At 46.1% G+C, this 19243-nt stretch overlaps 1 protein-coding gene across 1 annotated transcript in view; it reads right to left on the bottom strand.

The window, feature by feature from the left end:
* The window catches only part of TENM4 (teneurin transmembrane protein 4), a 499427-nt gene that overhangs the window by 41071 nt on the left and 439113 nt on the right, over positions 1 to 19243 (bottom strand). The window contains 4 exon segments of the mRNA XM_045557253.1: positions 4536 to 4690; positions 8530 to 8762; positions 16286 to 16306; positions 18409 to 18658. Of these exon segments, the coding sequence (XP_045413209.1) occupies positions 4536 to 4690; positions 8530 to 8762; positions 16286 to 16306; positions 18409 to 18658 (659 nt within the window).

Raw genomic sequence — 19243 nt, 5'->3', positions numbered from 1 at the left:
ATTTTGCAAATCTTCCTGGTGATTCTAATGTGGGGTTGGGAATCATGACTGGATCCTTCTCCTTACGGTGTGATGATCAGACAGAGCAGTGTTGGCACTGGCGGGGCACTGGTCAGAGAGCAGAATGGCAGACCTTCCCTGGAGCCTCATATTTATGCAAAATCCCCAGATGATTTCTGTGCACACTGACACTTGTGAAGCCCTGCTCTAGATAATGGTTCTGTATCTCAGAGAAGAGGTCCTCCTGGAAGGGATGATGGCAGCTGTCTGTGGGCACTAGGAGTTCAGAGGTCCTGGGCGCCATGCTTCCCTCCTGTGAGCCAGGCTGGGAAACTGGTGGGGATCGAGGCGAGCCTTCAAGCGGGCTCCTGGGGATTGCAGCTGGCAGGGTCTGAGTGAGGAATGCTGCATTCAGTGCTGTAGAGGCTGGGTCGTTGGATATGTCACACTGGGAGGTGCTGGCACTAAGGGGAGCCCTTTGCTGATTGTGTCCCTCAGAGGTCCAGCCATGCTGTGTGTGGGCCAGAAGTGCCAACGGGTGCACCCTTGTGCTGGTTTTTCTATCCCACCTAAAGACTCATCACGCCTACAAAGCCTCAATATTTGGTCCAACTTGGGGCTTACTTAAGCAAGTACATACCTTTAGAAAAGAAGTTTCTCCTCCAGGAATTTACTCTTGTACACCATTGTCTGCAAGAGTGTTTTTATCTCAGCCATTTTTAATAATGGCAAAAAACTGGAACCAACTCAAATACCCAACAACCAAGAATTAGCTAAATAGTAGTACATTTAGTTCACCTATAAGTTAGAATGCTGTGTGTAGTTGTTAAAAGTGATATTATAGACAGATATTTAATGACATGGAAGAATGTTTGCTATGTATTAAGTAAAAAGAACAGGTTATAGGACTATAAGCACAATGTGATACCAAGTGGAGAAAAAACACAAGAAATTTAGAATAGATTATGGACAAAAAGGAGATTAAAAGCTTAAGGGATATATACCAAAATGTTAACCATCCTGGAATTAAAGGTAATTTTAGTTTTCTTCCTTGTGATTTCTAACTTATGTTTTTTACAATGTAAAGGTGGTAGTTTGCCAATGTAAAAAGAAACCCCAATAAATCATATACACGTGAGATGAAGCCACCTTCATCTATTCCCTTCAGCTCAGGGCCACTCAGGCTGGTGCAGGCCATTTCTCAGTTCTTCAGAGCTCTGTCCTCAAGTCCTGCCTGCTAACGCCTCCTTGCACCCTCACTCCCAGCCCTGTCCCTGACCCACAGGACCAGGGAGCTGCAGCAGAGTGGCCGCCAGGGCTGCTGCTTCACACTCCCGTGCTCTCTGGAGCACACGTCCGGACAGCTTTCAGGCTGCATCAAGAACACAGTTTGCTCTAAAGTGACAGGGGAATTTTCAATTTCCTAAAACCCATTTCTTGTCAACACTGGTTGCTAAATATTTTATGCCCTCTGGTCCTGTGGCACCTTGGGGAACTGCTTGAAGAGACCTCTCTATCTGTCACTATGGTGAAAAGATGGCTCCCTGATGGATGGGGTGGAGGGTGAGGGGAGAGGAAGGAACAAAGAGCAAGTGCTTTGCTACACTGTCCCCTTATGCCAAGTGCACAGCGGAGCCTGGGGAGGGGGCAGGGCCACTGCTCCTGGAGTCGTCCATCACGCTGCCCGTATGATGATTCTGGACCAGACCAACTACCTAAGCCTCTGTGGTTCTCCTCCTTGTTAGTAATGATTGTGCCAGGGCTTAGTTTCCCTCACCAGAATGGAGGGACTAGACTTTATAACATCAGAGGTCCCCCAGCTCCCACGTTTTATGGTCCTAGCATAGAATGGAGCTCCCTCTGTCCTGTCCTCCTGAGCACTCTGTGCCTTTATTAAAGCACTTTGAGCCAATGCCTTGTTGCAGGGTGGTTTGCCTGCACACATGGATTGCTGAATGAATGAATGAATGAATGACCAGGGAATGGCATAGACAGAGCGACAGATTGGGATAAGGACACTTCATTTTCTGTGCCACTTCCACAATTACCACATGGCAATTTACTCAAATTTCTTAAACATGGAACTTCTTTCACCCTGTGTAAAAGGGCGTAATAAATATTACACAGGGTAGTTGTGAGGATCAAATGAGAAAATATACGAGGAGGTTCTTTCTATGAATAGATTATAAAGGGAACTAATGTTTCCATCCTATTCCTTACTAGCAGGTGGGCACTGTGCTAGGCAATTTATGTATGTGATTTCATTAAAAAATTCTTTTCTACATCCCTGATGGAACCTGGTACAGGGCTCTACATTTATAAATGCATTTGCTTTTACCAAGCCTCAGTTTTCTTATCTATAAAATGGGGTACACAATATCTACCCCATGGGATTATTGTGACAGTGAAATAAGAAAAGAGAAGTCGTACTCATCTCTAAATGCCCATGTCTAACAGAGTGCCTGGTACGTAGTAAGTTCTTATTTTGGACCCTAAGTACAGAGTTACACTTTCTCTGTGGTGGCCATACCCTGCTGAGCTGAGAGCTGATCTCCAGTTCTTAACAGGCTGCAGTACCTTCTGTTCCTTCTCTACTCTTGCCTCCCTCTGGTTTCTTTTTGTGCCTGGTCTCTGGAAGGAGACCAAGTTTCCTCAGTTCTCTCTCCCCTTTGCACTCTTGCCTCTGAGCTGTGCTCTTCTCTCTCTGGCTTACCCCGCTGCTCCCCATGGGGCAGCAAAGTAGCTGGGTATTTGTATCAGAGGAAGCTCTGAGAATGAAAGCCAGCACCCTCTGCCCATATGTGTATGTAAAAATATATGCTTGGTGTCAGAGAGTTTGATAAAAAAAAAAACAAAAATCCCATGCCATCATTCAGACAAAGGTAGTGAGGGCCAGGAGTATAGCGATTTCAGTCCAGGATTTCTGAATCTAAGTGTGGGTTTTTCCCCCTCCAGTATATGCCAGTTGTCTTCCAAGCCTTTGATCTGGTTGCTTGGCAGTATCTCTATCTGAAGTTAAACAATTTTCCAATGTGTGCACTGAAAATTTTCGGCACCCTATGCTGGCTGGTTGAGAACTGAAAATACTTGCATGCACATCCTTAGGCCATAGCAGCTTCCTGATGGGTAATTCAGGCTTGCTCACAGACCAGAGAGGCAGACTCTCGAGCCAGCAGGGGAAGCCTGCCAAATTGTGAAGACGAGTGGCAGAGAACAGATTCCATTCTGGAGTGTAACAATCACATTAGTTGGCACAGAGGGAAACCACCCCAGCATGCGACGGGGATGTGACATGTGCTGGGACTGCCAGCAGCAGCCACAGGGCCCCGTGGAAGGGCTCAGTGACACATGTCAGTAACAGAGGCAGGCATGGCCACTGAGACTGGGGCAGGTGCCACAGCCAGCAGAAAAGGGCATGCATGTGCAGGCCCCCCTAAAAGTGAAGGCGTTTAAAAAGCTAAGTGCTGCTGGAGCTGAAATCAATTTGTAATTGGCTATAATTCCATGCTCCTGATTTCCCAGGTTTTGGTAATGTCGGCAAGATTCAGCATAGGCCAGGCCCGGCCAAGGGATCTAGCAATAGAGGACACTTCCCTTGCCAAGTCATCACAGGATGTACTCACAGGATGTACTTGTGTCTCCGTCCGACCTATACTGGCATCTGCCCGCTAAGGTCCAAGTTCTTTGGAGTGGTGTGGCCAAGTCCTTCCCTAGCTGGCCCCAAACCATGCCTCCTGTTGCAACTCCTGCCACTTCCTTTCAAGTACACTCTGCTCTGGTATTTGATTTTCCACGTTCTTTGAATGTACCAGGCTCATTAACATCTTTGTGCCTTTGCATATGCTATCTCCTTTGTGTGAAACATCTGCTTTTCTCTCTTGCCACTCAGCAAACCCCTGCACAACCTTTAAAACCTGGCACACATGTCACCTCCTTTGTGAAAGTGGGCACTAGAACTTTTGTTTATTTGTCACCTCTGAAGAGCCAAGCAGTGCTACAAACCTTGCACCCATCGTTTCATACATTCTCAAGGCCATCCTCCCAGGGTGATGTGAATTATTTCCATTTCACAGATAGGAAAAATGAGGCTCAGAAGACTTCAGAAACTTGACAAAAGTTACTGAGCTAGTGAGTGGCAAAGCTAGGATTTAATCAATTGATTCATCAATTAATCAATGAACAAATACAGGTTGTGCTCCTACTATGTATCAGACACGCTGGTTACAGCAGAGGAAAAGACTGACAGAATTTCTGTCCTCATGTAGCTCACAGTTTAGAAAGAGAACAGACAATGTGCAAGTACCTGTCAGTGTTACCAAAGAGGAAGTTCAGGTCCCCAAGCCTCCACTACGGCCACACGTTGTTACCCCGATGGTGAACTCCCAGGGCATGGCTGTGTCGTGTGCATCACAGGCCTGGCACCAAGGAGTGGCCCTCACAGGCTGGTTCAGTGCAAAGATGAACTGCCACTGGGCTGGCCAGGTGCAGACAAGAGGACAGACTCAGGGCTCTGGTGGACAAAGCCTCCTCCTTACCTGAGAAATATCCATGACAGAATCACAGCTGAGGGGCCGGGCTGATGTCAGATCATTGGAGCCCAGCAGGGTGGAGATGATCCCGTTCTGATCAATGCGTCTGATCATGGTGCCATCCACAAAGTAGATCAGCCCGAACTTGTCCACCGTAATGCCTGGGGGCCAGAGCAGGGAATTTGGCGTTAGAGATGACAAGGCCCCACACTTTCAGGAGCCTTGCTAGCTGACAAGGCACCTCCCGACATGACTGGATCTGATCCTCCCACAGCCTTCGTTCCCCTTTTCAAGATGAGGACATCGAGGCTCAGAGGCTTTGAGTGACTCGTCCAGAGCAGGGATGAAACACGGGTTTCCACATCTTCCAGGGCTCTGGGCCTCCCACCTTGCTGCCTTTAGAGATTTTTACCTGTCACCTTAGCCATCCACTAAAACTGGATTCATAACTTCTGGGGTTTTTTAAGCTCTAGAGGCAGTGGTAAGGAGAATCTTTTTCAATATTAACACTGTGAATTATTTAAAATAACCTACTTCTGAAGTCCTATAATTATAATAATTGAATCTCCCTTCTCATCACAATTTTTCTTTTCTTTCAAGATAATTGTCCTTCATGTTTCTCTGTTCTTATTATTTTAGTTTCATTGGTCATTATAAAAGTATAGGCTCTAAAATGAATGCTATGGATTTGTGTAGAGAATATTATTGAATTTAATTTCTAAAGAAGGCTCCTGAAGAGAGGAGTCAGAATTCTCACTTGACATCTGCTGTGTTCACCAATCATCCACCCCATTAACTTTCTCCCTGGCCCAGCTTGTGTGACCGTGGGCAAGTCCCTAGGCTTCTCTGCATTTGTTTTCTCAGCTGCCAAACAACAGCATTGTTCTAAGTCTGTATTTCTCACTCTTGGATGTGTGTGAGAATCACTGGGGGAGCTTTGCTAAAATGCACCCCCCAGGTAGCTGCTTCAGATCTCTCAAGTGGAGCCTGAGCATCTATCTCATCTGCATTCTTGACAAGCACCTTGGGTGACCATGAACAGACCAAAGCCTGAGAACCACTCCACTCAATTATTACTTCTTAGCCAGTGACATGTATCAGAATCACCTGAAAATTTTTTTTTAATATACACCTGCTGGACCTCATTCCTGAAAATACTAACTTGGGAGGTGGCTGGGATTGGGACCAGGGCATGTTTTAGAAATGTTCCTGGGTGACATTAACTTCCACCCCAGGTTCAGAATCATAAGCATGAGACATACCCCTCCCAAACCATGCACTGTTCAGGGTTCCAGCTGAGACATGCCCCAGGAGCAGCTGGTCTCGTTGGGGAGGCACAGGAGTAAATCAGGACCACGTGATGCACCAAGGAAATGACAGACCCGAGAGGATTGTGGTGAAATAAAGGGGATTCTGGTCACTTTTGTTTTGTTCCTTTTTCTCTGGGGATGGCACGGGAGGAAGGGGTCAGAAAGGCTTCAATGAGGTGGAGACTCTGGATCATAAAGCTTTCCATTGTATTACGTTAGGGACATCACTTCTAAGTCTCAGTCTCCTCACTGATAACATGGGGACTTGCAATAGCCCTCAAAGATTATTAACGACTACTGTAATTATGAGAACGTGGCCAGCACTTGGTGGGTCTCAAGCCCTGCTCCCGGGGCCCATGCGTCTCTGGCTGGCCAGCAGGGTGGCTGGGGACACCCAGGGCCTCCCCAGCACCAGTTGTTCCTCCCGCCCTTCCTCAGGCTGTCGGGCTAGAGAGAGATTTCACACAGAGGACCAGGCAGCCTCCAGGCTGGGAAGCCTTTCTTGTGGCCCTGCCTAGAATGGAAATGAATTTCATTCTTTAAGTACCAAGACAGGTGTTTTCTTGTCTGCCCCGTCTTTCTCTTCCATCTGCTAGAACTGATGAGTGCTCCGTGAATAATCGGGTTTCTTGTTTACAAAGTTGGCTGCACAGGCTAATAGAAGTGATCTGTCCTCTGATTAATTACTCCATTTTTCTCCTTTTGTTGTGCTAAATAGATGGACATCTTTTCTCCTCCCTGCTGCAAAGTGCCTGCATATTGTGGCACCCTTGTCATTTCCATCTGGGTTAATTACAGGCTTTTGGGCAAATGCACTGTCACTACATCTGTGTGAGTGTGGGGAAGAGAACACACATGCGTGTAGAGTGACTGAAAAAGGCGTGGAGACAATAAAGATTCTCAGAAAAAAACTGTTTTAAATCCAAGAATGTTGTGGCTAAAAGAGGTCTTGAGGATCATTTAGTCCAACTTGCTCATTTACCAATGGGGAAACTGAGGCCCAGAGCCAGCCAATCACAGAGAAAACTCATAATGCAGGGTACCTAAGTGCAAGCCTAGTGTTCGTTCCACTTCCAACTGCTATCTTACTATTAGGAAATCATAATTAGAAGGGACATTAACCTTTGTTGACACAATATTTACCCAAGAGAGCTATTCCTACCAGTTATGTGGTAGAGACAATATATGATCATATGATATATGATATGACATGATGTATTATATAATACAATATAACAAAAACAATAGGAATCACTATTTATGGAACGTTTACCATGTGCCTGGTACTACTGTACAAAGCATTTACATTCCTAAGAATATTTAACCTGTACTACAACTGAACTGCGTATCCCTGTTACATAGATAAGGAAAATGAGGCTCAGAGAGGTTAAGCAGCTCCCCCCAAAATCACACAGCTACTAAGTGACAAAATCTGAATTTGAATGCCTGATTTTACTAGAGTCTACTGCTTTGATTTGAAACCAGACCCTGAAATCTGGCACTGTTTAATAATATAATCACTCAGAACAATTTTATCAGATATCATATGAAATGTATTTTGACCATCAGAGTAATCCTAGGAGGTGGACACAGACAGTATACCCCATTCTATCAATGAGGACCCTGAGGCTTAGACAACGAAAGTCACTGGCTGTAGGGTTTGCAACACAACAAATACTCCACTGAAGGATGTCTGTTAATCGTGACAGCTTCTCCAAAAAGCCTTTCCAGTCTGCAAGGCACAGGGGTCTCTCTCAGCTCTAACCACCCTTGCACAGCTCTCTCTTCTTGTATCTCAGGGAGCACTTCTTCCTTTCTCCCACATCAGAGTGATTCACCTCCAAGTCTTACTCTGCTACAATGAACTTGCGTATGCAACCACAGTGCTCTGTGTACTCAATAAATACTTAGTGAATAAGTGAACAAAAAATTGTGATTGTGGGCATTTAGAGATCCAACTTTTTGCAGGACTCAAAATTGAAACCTGTAGTTAAACCACCCTAAAACACATGAACATATGCAAAGATGATATACCACAATGCTTCTGTACAAGAATAACTAAGAGATAGCATAATTGTCCAATTGTAGGGTATTGACAAATAAATCACGAGACATCCATTTGTTGGAATACTATATAGCCATTTAAAGTGAATGCACAGGCCAGGTGTGTGGCTCATGCCTGTAATCCTAGCACTCTGGGAGGCTAAGGTGGGAGGATTGCTTGAGCCCAGGAGTTGGAGGTTGCAGTGAGCTATGATGACACCACTGCACTCTACCTGGGGTGACAGAGCAAGACTCTGTCTTAAAAATAAAATAAAATAAAATGAATTCACAGAAACTATTTAATGATATGGAGAAATGTTCATGATACATCATTTAGGGGAAAAAAGCAGGTTACTAAAGCAGTTTGCTTAATGGGATCTCATTTTGTTTTTATTGTAGTAAATATTACACACGCATGCACACACACACACACACACACACACAAACACTTAGCAAAAAGACTAGGAGGAAAGACAGGAAATGTTAACTGGGAATATTTCTTGCTGGTAGAATTATCACAATTTTAACTTTCCTCCATACATTTCTTGGTATTTTCTAAAAATTTTTGCAATACTAAACATTCATTTTGAAAATGGAAAATACTCCTGATAAATGTTCTTGATAGTGTTTACAAAGCAAGACCTTACCCCTGGGGTTGGTGAGTGTGGCTTCCGTGGCCTTCCCACCATCCCCACAGCGAGTGTCATCAAAGGGGAGGCACTGGTCACCTGTCCCCGCAACCACCTCAGAGTTCTTGACAAGGTCCTTCACCACCATGGTGGACTTGATCTTAAAGACCCGCCGGCTGTTGGTGTCAGAAAGGAGGACAGCCCCGCTCATGGGGTCTGTGGTCAGGTAGTACTTATGCGCTGGACTGTGACTAGAAAACAAAGACATGGCCAATTTGTGAGCACTTCCTTCTTCCCTATGAGGTAGCTAGAGATGTACAACTTCAATCTCTGGCTCTTTAGAATCCAAGCAAGGGTCCTACAGGGATGATGTCCCTATTTGGGGTGCTAGTTCCCCAATTTTTCTGACCTTAGTGATTGGCCTAACTATCCCTCCCAACCATTATCAATAAGAAAACATAATTAATGCAAAAACCATTCTAGTGCCATGCCCACATCAGGTGCTAGATACATGTCTTCTTGCAAAGATTATCAGTGAAGCCTACATAGGTGGCCTGTTAATTCAAGCTAGAAATATGGAGGTGCTTGACTTTAAAAAACACTTCGAGAGTTCAAAAACACAAGCCCTTCTCCCTAGGATTTTTATGGCAACCCTCCACCCCCATCTCAGGACTGATGGATAAGACCCTGGCTAGATCTGACTTCTGTTGATACTCATGTTATACTTATCAGGAGCCCAGGGATCTCCCTCCTGCAGTCAGATATAAATGAATTGCAGGCTTAGTTTGTGATTTGCAGCAGATCCAAGGAAAAATAAACAACACGGAAGAGCAGTGCTGACAATGGTTCTGTTTCTGGAAGGCAGTCACAAAGACTAAGCAATGCTAACAGAGGACAGAGAAGTGAGACTGTACAGAGGCATTAAGGAGACAAGGTACCACCTCTAGCCACAGGGTAGGAAAACTGCACAGGATTTGGAATCAGGTCAGTCTGGGTTCCAAGTCTAGCTCTGGGATTTCCTGGTTTTGAAACTTGGGCAAGTTACCTGGCCTTCTGAGTCTCAAGTTTTCTTCATCTGCAAAACGGAGGTATTAACAGCTACCTTGCTAGTGTATTAGGATAACTATATAAAATCATAAATGCAAGTATTTAGCATGGTGCAAGGCACATAGTAGGCACTCAAAAATAATAACTGTTATTTTAATTATCAGTGACTGCATCTGTTCTTGCATTTGGAGATGACTACAGAATAGGTATCCCTTAGTTTCGCTATTCCATGGTACCGATGTAAAATTTCTCCCAAGTCTAGGGCATATTGAAGTTGGATTCATCGCTCTTGGGAAGCTAATTTTGAGTTTCTGTGCTTGGTCTGATCACCTACCAGTCCCTGAAACTGCATCTCAGTATGAGAAGACCCTTTCAAGTCTCTGGAAAGTGTTTTAATTCAAAGGAGTCTCTCTCTCTCTCTCTCTCTCTCTGTTCAGACTGGGTGGCCTGGTACTGGCCATTCTCACTGCACCGTAGAGTACAGACTGTGCTAGGGGACTCAGGGACAGCCTAAGCAGTGATGAGAGCACCAGCAAGACCAGGGCACTGCAGACCCCTTTAAGACGCAAGCAAGAGAATCAGAAAAGTCTAGAAAGAAGCTATTTTGCATTTATCAGGCATGTAAGTTTGGGGTCCTATTGAAAAGCAAAATTTTATTTTACAGACTGGTGTTTTCTGAATTCCATGTGAAGGTTGGAGCACCATAATCTTGTCAGTGTGTAGGTCACTGAAGGTCTTAATCTGGCTCTGTTTGTCATTATAAACATCCTTTGCTTTGGACAGTGTACTTGGGGACTGGCTGCTTCTAACAGGCCAGGCGTCCAGATCCAAGGCTCTACCTGAACTCAACTAACTTGACATGATCTTCTCCAACTGTCCTCCCTCTCTAGCCCAAATACTACTGCCCCGTCACTTCCTTCTCAAGCCAAGGGTAAGTCTCTCTGCCTGTAGTGGGTCCTCTTCAAGCCATTCTTCCAGATCTAACCCAAATGCCAACCTGCCATGTCAATGCTTTCTCTTCTGGGACTCCCCAGCTGAGCAGCACACAAGCCCCTTCCTGCTGTGCTGCTCCATCCTCCCAGCCTCTTTGAAGCCCTTCCCTCATGGATGCCCTGCATTCTAGCCACACTGACCTCCTGTCCCCCCAGCCTGTCTCATGCCTGCTTGCACCTGCCACTCCTGCTCTGCAGAACGCCCTGCCCCTTCCCTCTCCTACTCACTATTCTCCTGTCAGCCCAATGGTAACTTCTGGTAAACCTTCCCCAACCTTTCTTCTCTGGACACAGAGATTCATATCTGGATTATAGGACACCTGACACAACGCTGGGACTGCTTATTTATGTGTGTGCCTCCCAAACCTGACTATCAATACTTGAAGAGAAGAGAAAAGATTTCATTCATTTTCATTTTTCCAATATTCAGCTTCATGCCATCTGGCCCACAGCAGCCACTTGTTTTAAGTAGATGGCATCGCCATTTTTTAGATTATTTAGGTAGTATTTTCATTCAAATTACTCAGCTTTTCTTTTACTTCTCTTTGGAGTGGGGTGGCAACAGGACATATCTTGTTTATCTTGAAATGTCCCCTGTGACTTACCCTATAATGTAGCACAGATTTAATCTTCCCAGATGACACTGATTCTGGCTGAATAAAATGCAGTGACCTTAGATCCTGCTGTTTGGTGCGGGGGCATCCTTGATTTTTCTGCTTTCCTGATGACAGCTGTGAGGTGGGGTGATTATTTCATTTCTTTGCGTATCACTCATGATAAACTGGTCCTATCTACCTTGGCAGAAAATGGTCCCTGGGGGGGGGATGGCGAGGGGGTCCTGTCCACTTAGATTAGCCCCCTGAGCTTCCAGCTCATGTCTCCCTGCACTGCTTCAGAGAAGTGTCACTCGTGGAGTTTCTCAGATCAGTAAATTCCAGGAGAAGGTGGCACTGGCAGGATTTTCCCGGAGTCTATAAGAGCTGTGGCCACATCTTTTGTGCCCCAGGACAAATTTGAGGTCTGGAGGTCAGTTAAGTGTAAGGGAAGGAACCGCTATCTTTGAACTTAGAAGGTTTGTGTTATAGTTTAGACGAGTCACCTCAATAGTACAAGCTGTAGGTCCCTCAGCTGTCAAATTTGAAGTCCCTGCTCTGCTCTGCTCATAGGTTTATCATTAGGATCAAATGAAATTATACACCTCAACAGCCCTTTGCAGTTTGTGGAGCAATCTGGACATTCTTCAGCTCATTTCCTCCTCAAGCCACCTGGCGCCGGGAGCTGCAACTGTGTCCGTGGTGTCTACCTGGACCTCACCTGGCTGCAGTGCCATCAGTCCGCAGAGCACAGCTGCAGGGACAACTGCCACGGATATGAATGCACCTGTCACCGTCCACGGGTGTTGATTCTGCCCTGGACGCTGTGCTAGCACTTGGCACACATGGCCTCATTTTCCTCACAACTACCGTATAAGGTCGGTACCTTTCTTCCTGACAGCTCAGAAAACTGAGACAGAGAGAGGTGAAGTGACTTGACTAAGTGGCAGGACAGAGTTCCAACCCAAGTCTGCTTCGCTGTAAAGTCTGCGTTCTGTCTGCTTCCCCACACTGCTGCTCAGGGCACTGCTCATCTCCTGAGACTCGGCTGGAGCATCACCTCACCTGTAACACCATTGCTGGACCCACCCTTCTTCCCCGCTAGCAGAACTGGCACTTCCTCCATTGTGTCTCCACTAGAGCCTAAGTAGTTTATACTTTTACTATCTGTAGCGCTTTAAGACAGTTTTCTGTTGAGTTATCTGTCTTCTCAATGAAATCTTGAACTCCTCAAGGGCAGGGACTGACTTTGAGTCCCTGGTACTTCATGCTGGGCTGATACAGAATAAGTGCTCCAATGTTTGGATGAATGTATATCAGCCTCCCTGGCTGGGGTACATATAGGTTATACACTCACTGCTATCAATCTTGGAGTGATGGTTCTCAAACATGGTTACACATCAGAATCACCTGGGGAGCTTTTAAAAACAGAGGCCTTAACCATAAATATTGAAGGGCATGGGCACCTGTACCTTTGAGATCTCTCCAGGTAACTCTGAAGCACAGTCAGATTGGGGAACCACAGCCTTGAACCAGTGCTTTCCAAACTTTAATGTGCATATGAACCACCTGGAAACTTTGCTAAAATGCAGACTTCAGTTTAGTAGTTCTAGGGTACAGAACTTGAGAGTCTGTATTTCTGGTAAGTTCTCAGAGAGTGCCAATGTTGCTTGTCTGTACTTCGGGTAGCAAGGCCTAACTCTGCAAATCATAAATGCTTTCAGGGTATGAGATGGAAGATGGCCTACAGCCGAGACCTGAGGCCTGGCTGTGTGCACAGGGAGCATTTCCAGGACAGGGACCATGTTTGATCTATTTCTGATCTCTAGTATCCTGAGCAGGGCTAAGCACAAAGTAGGATCACAGCTCTATTTCTAGAGTTTTCCATGGAAATCTCGGAGGACCCATATGCTTTTCTAAATCCTCAAACATAACCCTTGGTCCTTTTGGAAGTGACATAAAATCTAGAGGACTTCAGGATACCATTCATGAGGTTAATGGGCTAAAGCCAAGTCTCACTCTACCCTCTCTCTAGATAGTGTAGGGAGTTTTCCAGTAGGAGCTGGGGGCCCAGAAGCCTCTTGGGACAAGAGGTGGTCTCAGTGAGAATTCTCTTTCTCTCAAGTAAGGTCTGCCTCATGCAAAGGAGTGTCCTTCAACCACATTGGGTGGCAGTCTGGCAGAATCTGATTTGCCGGTTCTCAGAACCAGTAGGAAGAGCTTGAGTGTTGAAGCCACATAGACAAGGCTTCAAATACCAGTTCTACCACTCCCTTGGTTAAGGGACCTTGGGAAAATCACTTTCTTACTCTGAGCCTCAGTTTTTCCATCTGAGAAATAGAGATAATCACACCTACTTCAAAGGGTTACTCTAAGGACAAAATTGCAGGAGGAATGTTAATCTCTGAGCATAGTGCCCATTCCATTAAAATATAAAATGCTCAATAAATGGCAGCTTTTAAGCAAAGCTTGTCATCTTGAGAAACCTCCAGAATATTTTGTGCATAATGGAAAAGCTAAGTATGTCAGACTTAATATTGTCCTGTCCAACCTATTTCCTGGGGCAGTTAAAGGCTCTTGAGTTAATATAATATAATATGTGTAGCTGGGTTTGATGGAGCCTGGAGTTAAAATGTGCTTCTGAAGGCAAGGCTTCAAACATCCCTCCATGACCTAGGGAAGAGATCTGGGAAGAGGCGAGGATGCTTGTTTCCTGAGGGGACCACAGGGAGGATGCCCAGTGGATTTGGGGTCTCTGTACAGAGCACACCCAGCGTAGCAGGCTGGATTGAGCCTGAGGAGGCAAAGGCAGAGAGGAGCCTGCCTGGGGGAGCACAGCACAGGATGATATTATGTCACCAGCATCTAGAATTTCTTTAATCCACCTCTGACGTTTACTGATGGGGACACTGAGGCCCAGAGAGAGGAAGGGATTTGCCAAGACCCAGGTACCAGTTAAAGTCAGAGCTGGAACCAGGCATCCTAGTGTCTCCTGATTGCATTTAGACAACTGGGGAGCAGGAGGCGATTCTTTTTTCCCTTCTACTTTGACTTTGGTTCACTTTAGAAACAGTTTTTAGCATCTGAGAAAACAATGAATTGAGAGAGGGCAGGAAGCTGGCTTTGAAATCGTACCATGAATATATCAAAAGGTCACTGAACATTAGAAATAAAAGCTTCCCAACCCAGAACTCTTTCAATTTATACATGATGAGACTGGAAACTGGGAAAGCTGGTGCCCAGCACGAGGCCGCACAGTGAATGCACAGCAGGGCTGGATGAGCACCCAGCTCCCTGCCTCTTCCCAGTTGTGTCCCCTGTGTCACAGCTGGTCCCAGGCAGCCACCATCCCTGATGGACTTTCTCCAAGTTCAGTCTTAGGTTTTGATGCAAGATCTTCATGTGAAACATACTTCCGTGTTTCCTGTACAATGGAAGTTGAGGGCTCATATCAATGCAGTTCAGCATCATCCACACGAATCTCAGATTTCAATATCAGGAAAAATATTTCTCCAATGAGAAGTGGGAATATTTTCCATTTCTGATAATGTAAACTATGAAAGTAATTATGTTTTCCTATTTGCTCTGGCTGCCAGGCAGCTCAGAGCCTAATCTGATATACAATCACATGTATGTGTTTCCTCCTTTTGTCTTTTGTTACCAATTTCTGTTTAATTACTTTAATACATGTGTCTTTGGATGCAAGAGACTCAATTTCTTTTTGGGGAATATGGAGGCATCATAATCATCATCATATAAATAACTGTTGTCATAATGGTAACAAATTATAATAGTGTAAATAATGTATACAGTACATTATAATTATTACTACTGCTGCTACTGCTACTACTACCATTTCTGGAGCTCCTCCCCGTGCCTGAAATGTTGAACACTTACAAATATCCTCTGTGATCCTTACAACAAAACCCTCCAAGGAACATTTTGTTAACCTCATGTTAGAAACTAAAGTTCAGAGAGATGAAGTCATTTTTTCAAGGCCACATAATGGGAAGCTTCAGTTTTCTTATCTGTAAACTGGATGCAGTTATGGGTACCTACCTCACAGAGTGCTGTGGTGATGAAAAAAATGCTACAATCCATGTAAATCACATAACCCTCTCTCTGCTACCTAGCACTAATAAATGCTTTATACAGGTTAATTATTACTATCTTAAAATAATATATATGATTATTATGTGAATAATATATCTACTTACACAGACATAGACATAATCATCAATGGATTTGGGGTCTGTCTGTCTTTTTCCACCATCACTAAGATGTTCTTTTACCCCAACTCAGCACCAGCCCATATGCCACTTTGATCTGAGCCACACATGGATAACTGAGAGCCACAACTGTGGCCATGCAAGCCACAGCTCTATCTGCCCATGGCTACTTTTCAAATCACCCCAAACTGTGTGAGGTCGGGGACCTCTGCGGTGACTGTTACCCAGTCGTCAGATGAATGCCACAATGACAAGTGACACTGACAGGCAGATGCTTCTCTTGCTGTGTCTGACTAGACCACTCTTGCTTGCTGCGTGTCACGGCGAGCCTGCATGACAAATCTACTCTGTGACAAAGTTCCTATTTGGGAATGGCTCTCTGTAGGTGGTCCCTGTGGTCTGCCCTGTCCTTGCTGGCAAACCTTTTGGTGGGGTCACCTGGCATCCCAAAGCCGAGGCACCACGAACACCCCTAGAAGGATAAATGTAAAATCTGTCTCCCTCCAGATTCTTCACCTGAGCAAGACGTTCTCAGGACTTCCCATCATGACCATCAAAGTCTCCCGACACAGGTGGGCTGACATCCTCATTTATTCTAAGGATAAGCAGACTGTGGCATTCAAATGACTATTTCAAGATTTAAATTCTTTCCTCTATTACTTCAGTCTGTCATGTCCACAGACTACCAAAGTAGCTGCCTCATTTTGCTACAGACTCAAGGAGTTCAGGCTCTTGCCACCCACCCCCAACCATTATTGATGACTTCCTCTCGTTGCGACTGATTACCCCCAATCAGTTCCAATCATACAGAATTCTTTTGCCATGGAGCCATCTGAAATTGACACGTGTAGCTTACCATACAGCATGCAACAAGGCAGGGGAGAGACAGGACATTCTCCACTGGTTGTCTTACCTATGTCTGAAATCTTTATTTCTGACAGAAGACAGGAGAGCAGGGAATAGAAGAAAGAATGAGGTGTTAGCAGCAGGGTTAGAAGCATTATTAGCAGCCTGCAAACTTGACAGCAATGGTACTGTACAATACTGTAATAAATAAAGACTTAGCAGCTATGACACTGATGTATTTTCTATTGGATATTACTTGTCAGTGAGTTCACTTACAAGCAGCTACATATCACAGAAGAGGCCTGGTTACACCTGCACCACCACTGCTGAATTTGGGGGAAAGAGGACTAGGCTGACACATTCTGCTGCTTTAACAAGGGCCAAGACAGAGATTGGAATAGTCAATTCTCTTCCTGTACCGACATATACCCAGAGATACCCATGCTCACTGCTCTGTGTCTCTGTCACACGCCTCCTTACAAAGAGTTATCCGAACCTGGGTAACCTCCCAGGAGTCTCCTTATCACTGTATGCAGAATTGGTGATATGCTATAATTAGGAGGGCATGACTCAGAGCAACAGGTCTAGGAAAAAAAGCCTGGAAGAAAATATGTCAAAATGATAATTTACTGCTAAATCTACTTATACAGTAGATTTTTCTTTCCAAATTTCACTTCTCCCCTCCCTGCTCACTGTCTCACATGAGCTCTCCCACAGTTGTGGGAGGGAGGCAGGGAAAATGGGATCTCTTATTTGAAAGATGTGAGAATGGAGGCCCAGAGAGGTTAAGTGATTTGTCCAAAGGTGTACAGCTTCTCTGCCAAGGTGATCTGACCCCCTAATCCAAGGCTTTTCCATTGTAGTACATATATGCAGCTGACTGAAGCAAATACACTCACTGGTTCCTTCTTTCTCGACAGATGTCTATGCCAGTCAAACTCATAACAGAGAGGGAAGGCGGAGAACATTCCATTGGTTGCCCACTTCTCATTCAGCCTGACATCTTATTTCCTGCGAGCCCACCGCATGTCCCCGTGTGTGTGGGCTGACACTAACACTTCTCTTTAGGGCAGTGACCTTACCCTCCTTTCACATGTGCTCTGTAGAACGAGATCCCTTCAGTAGGGCCTTACCTCCAGGGAATAACTCAGCAAGGTATTAAGTTGCAGGAGCCCTCATTGGGCCAGGTGACAATTTTTGGTCAGGCAGAGCTGTCTAATGGCCTTCTAAATTTGAGTCCACCATTCTAGAAGTTGGACCTTGGGCAGGTTCTTTAAATTCCCAAGCCTCCATCTTCTCATTTGTCAAAAGGAGATAATAATAAACAGCTCACCGAACTGTCACACTGGGAAAATTGCAGGAGCCCAACAAAAGCGAGTGTCCTTCCCCCTGCCCACCCTGAGAAAGGCTTTCCAGTGCAAGGGCCTGTCCTGCTCACATGGACCCGAGCCCAGGAGACTGGCGGATCCCTTCCCTAACATAATTGTGATGGAGCTCGGTGCAATTTCTCCTGTAAGGGAGAGTGGGGCTGTCCTATCTCTAAAGCACTGCTTCTCCAGGACCCCAGAGCCCACCCTATGACAGTGCTCTGGCCCTAAAATGATCTGGTTTCGGGAGGTATAGAGAAAAGTCCAATACCCCAGGTCCTTCCCTGAGCTCTAAGGGTAGCTATATCCCATCACTGGTGGTCAGGACGGCGGGGGGAAAGGCTGACTCCACCCATTCTGCGGCACCTTAGGAGCAGAGACGTGTGCCCAGTTTTAGCCTGTGGGCCTCATCACAGTACTGGTCAGTCGGAGGGGACTGCTCCTAACTCTGCCGAGTGGTGAGTAATAGGGCCAAACCTGGGAACACTGCCATGGGGGCCTTGTCCATTATGCTCTCCCTTTTCTTAAAAAAGACTCATGTAACTAATTCTAATCAGTTTAGTGCTAGGAAACACAAAGAGGTTTCCAAGGAGTCTAACTTTCGGCTGCCAGCACCCTTCTATGTCATCTGGATGCTGGGGACATCTCACTGCCCCGAGAGTGGCTTGTCTTCAGTGCAGTGTGCTGGGGGAGGCAGCCCTGCTGGAGCTGGGAGGGGGAAAGTCCAGTCTGACAGGGGAGGCTCAGTGGGTGACGCAGTGGGGCCCACAGGATGGCAAAGGGACCTTGTCAGAAACTGCAAAGTGGCCATCACCATACACACCTCAACTCCAGGATGTTGGTGACGTTCCCAGAGGGGAAGATCCTTCGGATATAGTTGAAGTCACCCACGTAGAGGCTCCCGTCGGAGCCACAGGTGAGGGCCACCGGGGCCAGGAGCTTGTTGCCGTCAGCAAGGCCATTGCAGCTGGGGCAAGAGATGCTTCTCCGGCGCCCGTTGCCCATGACGCTCCCGATGACGGGGGGCTGCTGAGACACGAACTGGTTCTCCCCGTTCCCTTTGTGCAGGATGCCTGGGACAAGGACAGAACAGAATCACCTGAGAAGCAGAAATGTGTCTCCTCTCCTGTGGTGGGCCACAGAGCGACCCTGATTTTGCACGGCATGCAAGGTCTCTGGCAATCCTTTCCAGAGGAAAATCCAACGCACCAGGTGCCTTCCCTGAGCTCTAAGTGTAGCTGTGCCCCACCCCTCATGGCCAGGGTGGGGGGAAGGCTGACTCCGCTGGTTCTGCAGCACCTTAGGAGCACCCCAAGGCCATGCCTCGCTCCCCAGTGACACCCAGAGTGTCCTACAGAGGCCATACCGACTTCCTGATTCAATCAGTAAATTCTACAACTCTGTAAGGCAGGCAGTATTCTCATCCCTACTGTAACAGGGGACCAGGCCAGGTAGCTTCCCAAGACCGCAGAGGCAATGAGTGGAACTCAGCTACATGGCCTCTCCGACGGCTGCCCGTGTCTCAGGCGCCCAGCCCACAGCCCTGTGACAGCACAAATTCTTTACTGCACTTACTTGTTTTTCTCTTTTTCAATCGCCACCATTTCAAGTGTGGAGACTGTGTCTTCATCCTTTCTGTCTCCCTAGTGCCTAGCACA

Source organism: Lemur catta, chromosome 7 (assembly GCF_020740605.2).
Source record: "Lemur catta isolate mLemCat1 chromosome 7, mLemCat1.pri, whole genome shotgun sequence".
Lineage (NCBI taxonomy): Eukaryota > Metazoa > Chordata > Mammalia > Primates > Lemuridae > Lemur > Lemur catta.
This window is presented reverse-complemented; position numbering and strand designations above follow the sequence as displayed.